The sequence below is a fragment of the Nannobrachium achirus genome (genome assembly GCF_963921795.1).
Source record: "Nannobrachium achirus genome assembly, chromosome: 2".
In the NCBI taxonomy this organism is placed as follows: domain Eukaryota; kingdom Metazoa; phylum Chordata; class Actinopteri; order Myctophiformes; family Myctophidae; genus Nannobrachium; species Nannobrachium achirus.
Window position 1 is genome coordinate 58827778 of NC_137811.1, and position 15675 is coordinate 58843452.

The 15675-nt window shown below is 40.2% G+C and overlaps 2 protein-coding genes across 2 annotated transcripts; both read left to right on the top strand.

The window, feature by feature from the left end:
- Positions 1–248: 248 nt before the first annotated feature.
- Positions 249–7463, top strand: LOC308299206 (protein NLRC3-like; the record flags this gene model as incomplete). Its single annotated transcript, XM_080742933.1, has 8 exons — positions 249–375; positions 791–2756; positions 2864–3037; positions 3135–3308; positions 3443–3592; positions 3742–3788; positions 4175–4582; positions 7408–7463. The coding sequence occupies exons 1-8, from the start codon at positions 339–341 to the stop codon at positions 7461–7463; spliced, it is 3012 nt and encodes a 1003-aa protein (XP_080599059.1). The 5' UTR covers positions 249–338.
- Positions 7464–7632: 169 nt separating this feature from the next.
- LOC308299216 (acid sphingomyelinase-like phosphodiesterase 3b) lies at positions 7633–11989 on the top strand (the record flags this gene model as incomplete). Its single annotated transcript, XM_080742944.1, has 7 exons — positions 7633–7844; positions 9364–9461; positions 9580–9723; positions 10105–10274; positions 10384–10564; positions 10665–10798; positions 11657–11989. Exons 1-7 carry the CDS (start codon positions 7801–7803, stop codon positions 11987–11989), a joined length of 1104 nt encoding a protein of 367 aa, XP_080599070.1. The 5' UTR covers positions 7633–7800.
- Between the last annotated feature and the right edge of the window lie 3686 nt (positions 11990–15675).

The following is a 15675-nucleotide window of genomic DNA, read 5'->3' on the forward strand; positions in this document are numbered from 1 at the left end:
TTTAAGGTATGCTGTTTGTGTTTTCTATTTATCTTAATTTAAACTTCAGGTTTTTTGTCCCAACAGAAAACAGAAGAAAATGTGTTTGTTAATGTTTATAATGTTGTAGAACTGTTTACAAGTGCTGTAAATGCTTTCATTAATAGACTTTTCAAAAATTTCAGTCACTTGAGGATGAAGCTCTTGCTTTCATGAAGAATGAAATGGAGAGGTTCCAGAGGCTTATGAGTCCAGATTACAGAGAAGATCCGGGTGAACAACAGCCGAAGGACACTGATAGGGACGAAAAGGCTGCCAAAGATGGGGCACTCAAGATCACTTTGCACATCCTCAGGGCCATGAACAGAGAGGAGCTTGCCAACTTGCTGGAGAAACGTATGTCTTTATGGCTCAGACTAAAGGTCTTTACACACTGTGGGCATTTTTTCTTTTCTTTTTTTATGCCATTAATTCACACAAAATATGCATATTTTTAAACTGTTGTTTCTGCCACAAGTAAATCCGAAGAACATGGCATCAACCTCTATGAATGAAGCATCGACTATATGAATAGTTTTGATGCGAAATTGTTCACGCTGTTTCATATTTTATTCATCATGCCCCCACTCTGTAAAGACCTCTGGTTCAGATTATCTAGTAAATAAACTTGTATTACTTATTTGACATTTCTCATCAACATTTGCAAAGAATGTTATGAATCAAACTTTCTTGGTAAGAAAGTTAAATTAGGCTAATGAAATGTCCCATTTGTTAAGAAAAAATAAATCTCTGTCAAACCTCTCCACTTTAGGTCTTTTAGGAGAACTCCCCGTCTGTCAAAGTAAACTAAAACCCAACTTAAAGAGGAAGAGCCAGAATCTTTTTGAAGGAATAGCCAAGCAGGGAAACCCAAATTCTTTGAAAAAGATCTACACCGAACTCTACATCACTGAGAGTAGATGTGGCGAGGTCAACAATGAACATGAAGTTAGACAGATGGAGTCTGCTTCATGGAAGACACAAGACGCTGTGATCAAAAGTAAAGACATCTTCAAGCCAGGAAAAGACAAACAACAGATCAGAACCGTTCTGACAAAGGGCATTGCCGGCATTGGGAAAACAGTCTGTTGCCAGAAGTATATCCTTGATTGGGCTGAAGGAATGGTAAATAAGACCATTGACCTCATATTTCCATTTCCTTTTCGTGAGCTGAATTTGATGAAAGACAAACTGTACAGTTTGTTAGAAGTCATTCAACACTACTTTGTGGAGGTCAAAGAAGCGGGCATTGTAGACTTCAGCAAGTACATTATTGTACTCGTCTTTGATGGTCTAGATGAAAGTAGATTTCCCTTAAATTTTGGCAGTAATGAGATCTGCAGTGATGTCACACAGCCAATGACCGTGGATGCCCTGCTGACAAACCTTATTCAAGGTAACCTGCTGCCTTTTGCCTACATCTGGATAACTTCTCGGCCTGCGGCAGCAAATAAGATCTCTTCTGAGTATGTGGACCGTGTGACCGAAATCCGAGGTTTCAAAGACCCCCAGAAAGAGGAATTCTTCAGAAGAAGACTGGAAGATCAGACGTTGGCCAACAAAATTGTTGCACACATTAAGACAACTAGGAGCCTGCACATCATGTGCCACATACCAGTGTTCTGTTGGATCTCTGCAACAGTCCTGGAGAACATTCTGACTGAAGCCAAGATGAGTGAAGAATCACAACCTGAAGTGAAGAGACGGAGGACACTCAAGGAGGTGGGTGAAGGTGACATTCCCAAGACCATGGTTGACGTGAAGACAGGAAAGATGTCCAACACTTTGGCAGAAGAAAAAAGAGGGGAAACATCGAAGAATGTGTTTGAAGTGAAAATAGGAGAGGTGCCCAAGACCTTGATCGAAGTGAAGACGTGGGAGATGCCCAAAACACTGTCGCAAATGTACTTACACTTCTTGACATTCCAGATGAAACTGATGGATCAAAAGTACCCTCAGCAAGATAGGGATCAAGTCATTCTGTTACTGGGGAAACTGGCCTATCAACAACTGGAAACTGGCCGCCTGCTTTTCTATGAGAGCGATCTGGAGAACTGCGGCATTGATGTCAAAACTGCCTCTGTGTATTCCGGCATCTGCACGCAGATCTTTCGGGAAGAGAAAGGGCTGTACCAGGAGAAAATGTATTGCTTTGTGCATCTGAGCATTCAAGAGTTTTTGGCTGCTTTGTATGTTTTCCTTGTCTTCGTCAAGGACAATGTTAATCTGATGGCAGTAGAGGCACATGGCTCAGTAGACGCACCAGTTGAGCATGCATCAGCAAGTCTCCTGTACAAGGGTGCTGTGACCAAAGCATTAAGAAGTGACACAGGGCATCTAGACCTTTTCCTCCGTTTCCTCGTTGGCCTTTCGGTGGACAACACTCAAAATCTCCTTCAAGGCCTATTGAGACAGCACATTAGCAAGCTTGGGGCCAGTGAAGAGACAACTGAATACATCAAGGAGAAGATCAGGGAAACACCTTCTGCAGAGAGATGCATCAATCTATTCCATTGCCTTGGTGAACTAAATGACCATTCGCTAGTAGAGGAGATTCAAGCCTTCTTGAACTCGGGTCTCTCTGACAAAGACCTTTCATCTGCACAGTGGTCCGCACTAGTCTTTGTGCTGCTGTCCTCAGAAGAGGAGTTGGAGGTCTTTGATTTAAAGAAATACTTTAGGTCAGAGGCAGGCCTCCAGAGACTGCTACCAGTCATCAAAGCCTCGAAAGCAGCTTTGTAAGTACATGTTTGTGTGCTTCAGATATTTTTTGCAGCTGAAAATGTTGCTTATTAAACATATTATACTTAATGTATATATTGTGTTGTCCCATCTGTTGATTTAGATTGGATGCCTGCGGTCTCTCAGAAAGATGCTGTGAAATACTTACCCCGGCCCTGAGTTCAAATGCATCACAGTTAAAAGAGCTGGATCTGAGCGACAACGACCTGCAGGAGTCAGGAATCAAGAAACTCTGCATTGGACTGAAGAATCCAAATTGTAAATTGGAATCACTAAGGTGAATTGATGAGTTGGTACTGTCTGTCATTGTCATGTTATGAGTAGATCAAGTATTCAAAGCATAGTTAATGTATAATGTATGTTGTCTTTGCTAGGCTGAATCGTTGTAGCATCAGTGGGAAATGCTGTGATGCTCTGATCCCAGTTCTCACTTTGAATTCCTCAAAATTGAAAGTCCTGGACTTGAGTGACAATGACTTGCTGGATTTTGGTGTCAAGGTGCTATGTGGTGGAGTTGCACAACCACAATGCACACTCGAGTGTCTAAGGTATTCTTGTCTTTTCTGAATTTCGTTCACCATCATTTTACACGATTACTCATCATTTGTATCACTTCCAAACAAAGCCTGCTTGTTAAATGAAAGTGTTCTTTTTGTAGATTGTCATTCTGTGGCATTACAAGGGAAGGCTGTGATGCTCTGGCATCAGCCATAGAGTCAAACCCTTCATATTTGAAGGAGCTGGATCTAAGTTATAACCACCCCGGAGAGTCAGGCGTGAGGCAACTATCCGAGTTGAAGGAAGACCCAATGAACAAACTCGAGAAACTCAGGTAGAAGCATCATGATATGTATGTCACACACTTTCAACATGGAAAGAATTGTGTCTGGAACCAATTTATGTTGATTTCATTGTACATACGTTGTGTGACATATCTACGATACAGCTATTAACCTGTGTTATTTGAATGTATGTTTTTAGGGTTGACCACGATGCAGACTGCTGGCTAAAATCTGGCCTGAAGAATTGTAAGCAAATTTTGGACTTAAGTAGTTACCTGAGCGTTCTAAGTAATTTTAATGAGACCCATTTACAAAAACATTACCAAACTACCAGAATTATACAGAATGCTGTTTTGTGATATTTCCTTGTGAAATTATATTGTCGAAATGGAGGTCATAATATTAGGTGGCACAACAATATAGCCTATTCAGGCATAGGGCTACATAAGAAGTAACTAAAGTTGCATAACGAGTAACCACATGGCTATCAAATTCATAATTAATAATAATAATTTTATCACCAGAATTTGTCATGCCACTGCATGCGACAGATGCATAATGAGACAAGTCCTTTTTTAGTTGACCCTTTTAGATATTAAAATGAATTAATATTATATCATCTTCCTTCTCAGTTTTTTGTGATCTAACCTTGGATGCAAATACCGTACACAAAGAGCTGACACTGAGCGAAGACCTCAAAAAGGTGATGAAAGGAGAGCTGCAAGACTACCCAGATCATCCTGAGAGATTTGAAAGCTGTGCGATGGTCATGTGTAAAGAGAGCTTGAGTGGGCGTTGCTACTGGGAGATGGAGTGGAGCAGGCATGCAGGAGACCTGGCTGCCTATGTAGGCGTGGCATACAAAAGGATTCCCCGAAAAGGAGGAGAATTCCGTTCTCTCCTCGGACGCAACGAGCATTCTTGGAGCCTCCGCTGTGCCGATGACAACTACATGGCATGGCACAACAGGCAGAACACCATCATACCTGTCCCTGCTGTGTACTCCAATCGACTGGGATTGTATCTGGACTGGCCAGCAGGTATCCTGTCTTTTTACAGCGTCGCTTCAAACACGCTGACCCATTTGCACACATTTCAAACAGAGTTTGAGGCACCTGTATATGCAGCATTTAGGCTTTGGGCTGATGACTCCTCAGTATCCCTTTGTCCAGTAGAAAAGCCATCCTCTGTTTAATGTCATTCTTTTGAAACAGTCTCCTAAACTACTTGTTCTCAACCTGTGGGTCAGGACCCCCATGGGGGTCTCCAAATTATTTTGGGGGGTCCCCAGATGATTAACTTAATGTGCAAGATTGTTTTCTCTCTCAACAGTAAACAAACCAACATAAGGTTTAAGTGTATAGAGGGTATCTGCACATTTCAAAGTGACAATTTAAGGACTTTTTAATACCTCTAAAATGACAAATTAAACATTGGCCAAATTGTCAAATATTAGATGCAGAAATTGTGAAGCGTTGTGAGCATGTAGATCGGCTATTTTCACAATAGAATCGTGTTAAACAAAATGTAATGTTTCAACTCCTCTAACTCCAAGTAGTCATGGTGAGGGGGTCCCCAGTTCAAATATGAGTATTTTGGGGGTCACGGCCTGAAAAGGTTGAGAACCACTGTCCTAAACAACTGTATAGGAGATGTATGACATTATCTGTTGCATAATTGGCCATGAGATCGATTGCATTTTAAGCCCTCACACAGGAGTGAGCTGGCACCTGTATATCTATTGTATTCTCAGACCCCTGGCACCTTCATGTGCATTCATGTCCTGTACATAATACCCTGCATTGTTTTGTTTTATATTGTATGTATATATCACCTACATTTATATAGGTGCATTAATATTCTTTCATTTGTAATTCTCTCTATATACTCGTCAGTGAAGAGCTGGTGTGTAATCTGTAAAGAAACATTGTAATTTAGCCTTGTAACATAGTCCACACAGTAGGTGTTTTAGTTATTATACCTATTGTTTATTTACATTATTCTATTTTAGTTGAAGAATTGTGCTGTTTCTAGCGGAGCCATTGCAATCTTTCTTTCTGCAGTGAATTCCTAATGTAAAGTTCTGAATGACAATAAAGAAGAACTTGACTATTAATTATTCCTAATTGATTGCAAGTTACTATGAAAAGCTCCACCAGCTGTCTGTCCGTCACGTCACACTTTTGCTCTCTGGCACCCTTGGCCCTATCGATGCCAAACTTTGCACACACACTCCTTGGATGGCAAATCACAACCTCCAGCCCTGATTTCTCACATGCCCCTCTTCTAGCTTCACCATCAGGCCTATTTTTGCAAAACACATTTTTGGACACTGCTCCTATAGATTTTGCCCTAAAATCACGCAAAGCGGTACACAGTATCTCTAAAGTCATGTCATCAACATGGATCTGTCCCATATTCCCTCCTGATTTGCAACGATTGCCTTCTAAAGTTTGTGTATGCGACGTGACGGTCACTTATATCCCGATTAGGGAGTCTTACTGGTACACATAACGTGTAACTGTGCATCATAACCTCATATCAATACTTAAATTCAATATTTCTGAAATGTTTACTAATTGCACAACAATCAAAGTGTCACATGGTGTTCATGTATTAACTTTAGCCATGAAACTGTCACAGACAGGACTACTGTAGTTCGCTAGATTGATGTTGGATTGATGTTTAATTGTATACTCTTTCTAGATTGAAATTTCAATGGTGGAAAAGGAAATAGTTTCATCTGTGCAGCCTCTGTCTTCCCTTTACTTGTCCAATTGTGTATAGCCCACGTCATTTTGAATTGTGTAATGTGGTATTTGTTGTGGGAATAAAAAGTGGAACCCTACATTCAAAATAATAAAGAGCAGTGAATATATCCCTTGACTATGTTTTGTGTCATCCATTTATCATTTATGTTGTATGTTTTGAAATGACACCATGATATTCCTAGTTGTAGCGATAACCTCTTCCCTTTTCTAACTACAGTATACTATACTCAAATAAATTCAAATACATTAAGGGGACATTTTGTTCTATTCATTTCTTTGAGCAGTATATATTTGAGTTGGTTGGCTTGTGTGGGTGTACTTCGTTGATTGAGCAATCCATTTCAATATTAAGCTATTTCAAGATGTCTGGACTTTATTTTGGACTTTATTTCCTTACAGACATATATGGTATAAATTAGGAATCACATAGTTTAACCAAAATTATCAAACAATAACTCACAGAATAATAGATTATGACAAATACTTTAGGTGCAGCCCTCCATGTGGTTATTAGTGCATGGCAGCAAAGTAGATTGTATATTTTACAACTGGGAGAGTCACATGGTTTCCTAACAGGGGCGGAGCAGCACTGTTGGCTATCTGGTGTTGTTCATTCCAAACATTTCATCCATGATCCTTCTTTCTCTTTCACTTTAAATACGTTCCATGGTTGTAAGTAACTGAAAGTGAACCTAAACAGCTGCTGTTTGCCTCAGAGAAACAGCAAGGATGGAAAGAAGATTGTTCCTCCTGTCCTGTCTCCTTAAATATGGAGTTCTGGCACTCTCTGGTGAGCAACCGCCTGCATGTATTGTATATGAATGATGAAGTTCTGCATCATTAATTTGTTCTTTTCTACTTCGTTTTTACTGTTTATTGTTAGAGTAATTGTCATGTAATTAGTTAATGGTCATTAATGTCATGTTAATGTTATTAGGAGGGTTCTGTGTGTGGTTAAGGGTGATACATGGGGTGCTGAGTGAGTGTGAGGGGAATCTGGGTTTTGAGTGAGAGGTAATAGTGTGATGTCATGTGTTGTTGATGATTCATGTGTGTGGTTTGTTGATGTTTTGTGTTTTATCTGTGAAACCCAGGAAGAATAGTTGCTACCCTGGAAATATGGTTGCTACCCGGGGGGCCCCCAGGGTAGCAACTATCTAGCAACTATTCGGGATCCTAAAAACAAATAAATTAACTGTATTGTAGATTATGCAATTTGAATGCATGCACCTGACCTGTGCATATACAGTATTTGTCATGCAACATAAAATTGTTGCATTTGTTTGTCTTCCCCATCATTGTGCTTATTCATTTTAGGGAAGTTTTGGCACATCACAGATCTACACTGGGATCCAAGTTACACAATTACAGAAAACCCCAAACTTGTGTGCGCCTCCAGTGGGAGTCGTCCGGCAGCCAATGCTGGGAAATTTGGAGACTATCTCTGTGATGCACCATGGGATCTCATCAACTCCTCAGTGAATGCCATGAAGGACATCCTACCACAACCCGACTTTATCATCTGGACTGGGTACTGGAATCTACCTTGATAAATATGAAAATAATAGTTTGCTTTATACCAAAGATGTCAAGCAGTAAAGAAACATGGATGCAGTTTGCAGTCTTGAGGTTAAGTAAAATTGTTTTTGTAGAGAATAAGATTCAAGCAAGGTTTAATATAGCTTTACATTAAGACACTCCTTGCCGAGACGTCCTGCCGTCGCCCCAACGTCACAATGCGGAAGTCTCGGCACGTGTATCTTAATGTAAGGCTAGGTTTAATAGATGGTGTCACATATTATGTGAACATTCTTATCAATACATGGTTTACGGATGTCAGTAAATGTAACCATGACCACAGGACCAGTTCAACCAGTTCCAATCTACAAGCTCACAATGGTCGCATCGCAACACATTGTGACCTTGTAGATCGGCTTTTGTCAAATGGCCAAAATCTAATAGGCCTAGGGTTGAAGTGGTTAATGTATGTAATATGTATGTATGTTATATGAGATATTATGTTTCTGGCACAGGTTTATTGATTGATTGATTGATTGAATACTTTATTAACAAGATTGTTAACAGTACAGGTACTACAGTCAAAAGCTTTGCTCCATTGTGGTCCATTACTCAATTCAGCAGTAATACAATACAATACAATGCAATACAATACAAATACAATGCACAACATATTGGTATATACTTTAAAAGACCATTTTGTATTTTTTTTCTTTTCAATATTAAGAGACTAGGGAAAATTATGACTGCTGATGCTGGCAATGAATGTTTGAACAGGGAAACGAATAAACCTGACTGATGCTGAACTCCTGCGGAAATTATGAAAGCATTCCGGTAATCAGGCAAGGTTTATTGCAAAGATAAGACTTAGCATTCTGGTAAATTACTTCATGTGGCAAGATTTATTGCAAAGAAGATAGGACTTAGCTAGCTCCTACAGTATCTCTGTTTTTCAACTTTCTTCTTTAATAAATCAGTGCTATTGAACCCATACACGTCTGTGTGTGGGGTTTACAAAAACAACTATCTCCACATTCACTGGTCTCCACTTGAGCTTGATTTGGGTAAAATGATAATATAAGGACACTCAGGTCAAGTCACAATACCAACTTTGATGAGGCAGTATTGTGTTGGTTTAAAAGGTTTTTTAAGTTTTTGTTCTTTCATTTGAACAGAAAGGCTAACATTTATAGTTGTTTTCTGGTCGACTGCAGAGATATTCTGTTATACTGGGGTTCCCAAACTCTTTCACCCACGTGTGGAGGTACCTTTAGCCCCGGCCACACCGAATACATTGTGCCGTAAAACAAGCAATATAAGGAAAATTTGTAATGGAAAAAGATTATAATGTAGGCTATTAACTCTTATCAAGCCAAGAATAATATGTCTGTCAAAAAAGAGTTTCACTTTCATCCAAGCTAAATCTTAAAGAAAGATGAGAAAGGACATTTACTAAAGTTACTTAAAACGTATTTGTGGTGGATTTATTTTACATGTTTAGTTAGTTCAGCAACTTCTTTCTACCTTCACAGAGATGACACTCCTCATGTTCCAAATAGCGATCTGGGAGAAGAGGCAGTGCTTTCCATTATTGGCAACATCACCCACCTCATAAAGCAAGTGTTCCCAGGTGTGTCATTGAATTTCTCGAAGGACAAGTTTGGTGTAGATTAACGCTTTCAAATTCAGGCTCAGATTATTAATGATGAGTTATCATGTTACCAATCCTTTTTATCACAAATCTTCAGAGACCCAGGTATATCCAGCTCTGGGTAACCATGACTACCATCCCAAAAGCCAGCTGCCAGCAGAACAGAACTACATGTATGAGCAGATAGCACAGATGTGGAGAGACTGGCTGGATCCAGAGTCTCAAAGAACTTTCATCACAGGTACACAACATGATGGATCCATACATTACACTCTGTCAGTGTTAAATTAACAAAATATTATTGCACCCTGGAAAGAAACTTTTGAAAACTGGTTGGAAACACTACATTAACCACATTAGCCCTATGTCATCTTTTGTCATACGACAGTGTTGTGTGGTGAAAATAGCTGATCAACAAGATTACGACACGTTACGATGTGTTGTAAGCTTGTAGATTAGCTATATATTCACATTTTTTGCAATATTAGCCTATCATGACATTCCTGAAATAGGGACACCAGGTTGAAAGTATGGGTACATACACTTGTATGATAAGACAGATAGATCACTGAAAGCACAATACTGAAATACACATTATTCTTACATATTTCACTACTTCCAGGGGGGTACTACACAGAGAAGCTGCTGAATCAACCTGGCTTTAGGATCTTGGTGCTAAACTCTAACCTTTACTATGACCAGAACAAGGTGACACAGAACACGGAAGACCCGGCTCAACAGTTCAACTGGGCAGATCAGGTTCTAACAGAAGCTGCCAACAAAAATGAAAAGGTAGCAAAGATATTGTAAATAACTTCAAAATGAAAGCACAAGCTAGTAAACACTTCAGTTTGTGTTTAGTTCATGAAGGTATATCTAAGACCACGCTGATTTGTCTTAGGTGTATATCATAGGCCATGTTCCACCTGGAGTCTTTGAGAAGAAGCGTTATAAGTCTTGGTACAGGTCTAATTTCAACAAACGCTTCCTGGAACTTATTGTGAAACACCATCCAGTAATCAAGGGACAGTTCTTCGGTCATCAACATATGGACAGTTTTCGCATGTTCTACAGCTCAGACGGTAACCATTAAAATACCTTTCACCTCAAGATCAATTGATTGAGTAAAGGTCACATCTTGGCCTCTGAAGTATTTTGGTAATTTCCTTTAAATTCCTTCAGGCTTGCCCATCAGTACAATGTTCATTAGCCCAGGGGTGACACCATGGAAGACCACGTTACCAGGAGTCATTGGTGGAGCTAATAACCCTGGAATCCGTGTCTTTGAATATGACACCCAAACACTCCTAGTCCAAGTAAGAATAGACTAATGACCCTATTTGTATGTGTTTTCTGTGGTTGTGTGTACACAATATAGATCTGTAGTGTTAATCTAACTCTAAGAGAGTGTAAAAATGGACCAGGGCCAAGTAGTCCGAGCGTTTCAGGCAAAAATTGTGCACATTATGAAAGAAGCATGACATTTGGCACACAGTTAGAACATGCCATATGGAACATTTTTGGCTATAGGGGCATCGCAGATTTGTCTTGGGAAACTTGTGGGAGCCAATCAAAGTTGCTCTCATAGACTTTACTATACAGTAAAATAATACAAAACATGAATATGCTTTAAGTAGCATGTGAGGGGTCAAACTAGGGGTTTTTCGGGATTCTGAATCCAATGCAAACATTTGTTTTGCACGAAAAACATTCCTTTCCGAGAAACGGCCACCACAAAACTTTGAAAAGTGATGACTCATCACTTAGTTTTATGGGGTCGGTTTTCAGCCCAAGGAATGTTTTTCCTGCAAAACAAATGTTTGCATTGGATTCAGAATCCCGAAAAATAGTTTGACCCCTAACATGCTACTTAAAGCATATTTATTTTTTGTATTATTTTACTCTATAGTAAAGTCTATGAGAGCCCAACTTTAATTGGCTCCCACAAGTTTCCCAAGACAAATCTGCGATGCCCCTATAGCCAAAAATGTTCCATATGGCATGTTCTAACTGTGTGCCAAATTTCATGCTTCTTTCATAAACTGCACGATTCCATCAAAATACTGCCCGAAACGCCTGGACTAAAGGCCCATTTGAGTCAAGAGCTTATTTCAATCTGTCTAGACAAGAATCATGCATGCAATCAGATAATGTTTCTTGTGTTTGTCAAACAGGATGTGGTGACCTATTTCCTGAACCTGACCTATGCGAACACGGCACAGGAGCGGTGGGAGAAAGAATACCGTCTGACCGAGAGCTTCAGAGTGGCAGACGGCTCTCCGGCGTCAATGCATCAGGTTCTGAACCGCATGGCCACTGACCACTGCTACCTTCAGAAATACTACGACTACAACTCTGTCAGCTATGAACTGTCACACTGTGACGCTGACTGCCGCACCGAACATGTGTGCGCTGCCAGGGAAGTGGACTTTGACAGGTACAACGGTTGTCTGGAGACAGAGGCAGAAGCCGGGGCAGCTGCAACTAGGCCTAGTTTAACCCATTAAAACCGTGACATCAGTGTCCCAATCATTTTAAACACTTTAACCATATTTTATACTTTGGCTATTCAAAAGCAGCAGATATACAAGCTCAGAGCGCCTCACTTGTAGATCTGCCATTGTTTTTAAATCCAGAAAATCTTTGTATATAGCCTATATATTCACATTCTAAGTCTTTGCCCCTGGGGGTCACTGGAACAAAATATTTTGAGATGGGGTCGGCCAATTACTTAATCATTGTGGGGGTCCTTAACATGAAAATGTTTGAGTGCCACAAAAGTTTGAGCACCACTGATATAAGTTTTTCAGAAACTTATATCGGCCTCAGGACAGGTTTTTGGCCTCAGGACAGGTTTTAATTGGTTAACAGTCCTCACTGTGGTCCTTTATCTGATGATGTGGCTCAATTAGAGTGACAGCGTTATTAATATTAAAGCTTGCCTAACAAAATATCTTGATACATTGTCATATACAGTAGTGTTGCCAAACAGAGTTATTGGACTTACAATTTGGAATGTACTGTAGGCCTATTATGTGAGCAAGTAAATTATTTGACCATATCAATTTTGTAAATTGCCATTTATTTTAGAGCTAGTTTGAAAAACCCTAAAATGGGCAAACCTATTGATCAGGAGGTTCACTCTGTGCTGGAAATGTTTTATTCTATTTTGTCATGATCTTTAGTTATATAATCCACAAGCAGAGGATGCACACAAACATGGCATTAACAGCCAGTTCAGGTTTTGGTACCTATGTTGAAAATTGCCCTCTCTGTGTGTAGAAATCCATGCATACACCACATCTTCAGTATTGACTTGATTATGCTTAGTTCAGTGTGGTATCACGCAGCGACAATAGCCGACCTCCAAGCTCACAACGCGTTGCAGCGCGACAGGTTGTGAGCTTGGAGGTCTGCTATTTTCGATAGTTTCACCAAAAGGCCCTTTTAGAAATTTCAGCCCCTGCCTCTCTAACATTCTCTGCACGTCCCTACTCCCTGCTCCCTCTTGCACTGACATCAGGCATGTCCAATGTCCATATTTGGGCACTACCTGCCGGCCCACCCACCACAGAGCATTTATAATCATCTATGCACGAATAGAACATTTGATATGAAAAACTTCTTAAATGTTTTTATTGTGGGTCATAAAACTAAGTTATGGGTCACTTACTGTAACTATATTCCTATACTGACAACCAGCACCTTTGTTGAAGGGTAGCTTAATGAAAAAGGAAAGAGATACTGCAGCATGTAATTTACTGTGAGTGTATTTACCGTTATATCATTAAACCGTCAGTAAATACTTTGAGACAGTGACAGGGTGCAAAAACAATTTTCATTCAACAGCAAAGTAGTTGACTCGTTATTTGAATGATTGAAGCTGCCTTGGGAGACAACTATGCTACAAAGTGTGCAGAGTTTATGTTGGACCAAGAGTGAGGCCTGAATGCATTAACATTAGACAAAACAATTGCAGCGAGAGATTGGGAGAGAGACCTTAATTATCCTGTGAGGGAAATTCAGTTGTCACTGTAGCAGTACTAATTAACAAGTAATAGATACAGAGTATATAAATGTAGGAATATGTATCAACTAAAACCCTTTCTGTTTGCCACAGCCTTTTATTTAGATTTTCTAATGATTCTTCATTGTCTCCACCAGCCGAAGGCTGAGGGGAGAGTATGTTTTCCCCTCCGTCCGTGTGTCCGTCCGTGCGTGCGTCCGTGCGTCCGTCCGTCCGTCCGTCCGTGCGTCCTCGCAGTTTGTGAGCGCCAAATCTCAGTCACCGTTGGCCCGGTCGCTGCCAAAGTGAGCACACACATTCCCTGGATGCCAATCTAGAACCTCTGCCCTAAATTTTTCAAATGGGCCTTTTCTAGCGCCAACTAGTGGCCGATGTTTGCTAAACACATTTCTGTGCACTACTCTTACAGATTTTGTCCAAAAATCCTACAAATCGGTAGGCAATATCTCGACAGTCATGTGATCGACACGGATCTGTCCGATTTTGCATATTCCATCCTGATTGGCTAAGATTGGCTTCCAAAGTTTGTGGGATTGAGCCGTTTTGAACAAAATGCCTCAAATCACAAACGCAAAGTGCAATTATCATGAAATCGCGCACACACGTTCCCACTAGGCCGAGGAAGAAATGCCACTTATTTTTTTTTAATCAGCCTCATGGTGGCGCTATAACAGCCCGATTTGTGGTTTTACCTATAACTCCACCGATCAGTTTCAAACTTTGTAAGCGCACTCCCTAGAGGCTAAGGATAAACCTTTGCCCTGCATTCTTCACATCAGCCTTTTATAGCGCCACCTTTGGCCTGACTTATGTAAAACACATTTTTGGATATTACTCCTTGAGATTTTATCCAAAAATCATGCAAATCGGTACACAGTATCTCTATATCATGTGATCAAGTCCAATCCGTCTGATATTTCACATTCCATCCTGATTGGCTAATATTAGCTTCCAAAGTTTGCAGGATTGCTCCGTTTTTGAACAAAATGCCTCAAATCATCAACGCAGCTTGCGATTACCGTGACATTTGCCACACATATTCCCACTAGGTCAAGGAACAAATGCTACCTTTTTAACATTGTCCTGTTATAGCGCCACCAGCAGGTAGACTTTAGAAAAACACATTTTTGGAACACAATGCTTGAAATCATGCATGCAGCGTCCGATTGCCATGAAGATCTAAGGTGAAGAACATATGCCACCCTTTTTTACATTGGCCTATTATACAGTAGCACCACCAGGACGCACGGCCTGGTGGAGACCTGTGCTCGGAAGAGCACTGCTTCTAGTTTCACTCTTTTTTTATCTTTATTTTATTTTTATCTTCATTATTTTGTATTGTATGCAAATGTCCTTTACTATTACTATTTTGTTTTGCTCTATGTGCTGAATAGGTGAGATAGGAGATACCGTATGTGTTTAACTTCTTTTTTCTTCCGTCCTTCTATAGTATAATGTGTTTACTTTGTCTAACCCTGAATAGATTAACCCCAAATACACATACATTTTGACGGACTTCAAACACAATAACAACCGTTACATTGAATTACCTTGTTTAAATGTGCCATAATCAGGCCAGGAATTTTGAAATTCTAGGAGCAATGCCACTCGGCCTTTGGTGTTGTCCATTTTTAAGGCACAAAGGCCAAATGCCAAGACATCAAATAAAACAAGATTTTAGTCCATTGAAAGAATTAATTGAATTTAAGGGGTTAAGGATGATTTAAAATGTTATATGTAAACTATCTGCAGGGAAACAAATACATTACAATCTGATCCATGCTCAGCCATGCACCAATCAAAGTCACTACATGGGGAGTTAAGAATTCAGAATCTCAACAAAAGACACTGGTGTCTACATGACAAAAAATCACACTTGTGTGAACTGAGCGGTGGAGGCTGCGTGTGTGTGTGTGTGTGTGTGTGTGTGTGTGTGTGTGTGTGTGTGTGTGTGTGTGTGTGTGTGTGTGTGTGTGTGTGTGAGTGTGCCTGGCCTGGCCTGAACAACAGCGCCCCTCCCTTAACATGTGTGGTCAGAAAAGGTATAGCAGGCTACATACACCACAGGCTACATACAGACAGACAGACACACACACACACACGGATACACACACGGCCACGCTATGGAGACGGTGTGACCACCGCTCAAAAATAGACACTGGTGTC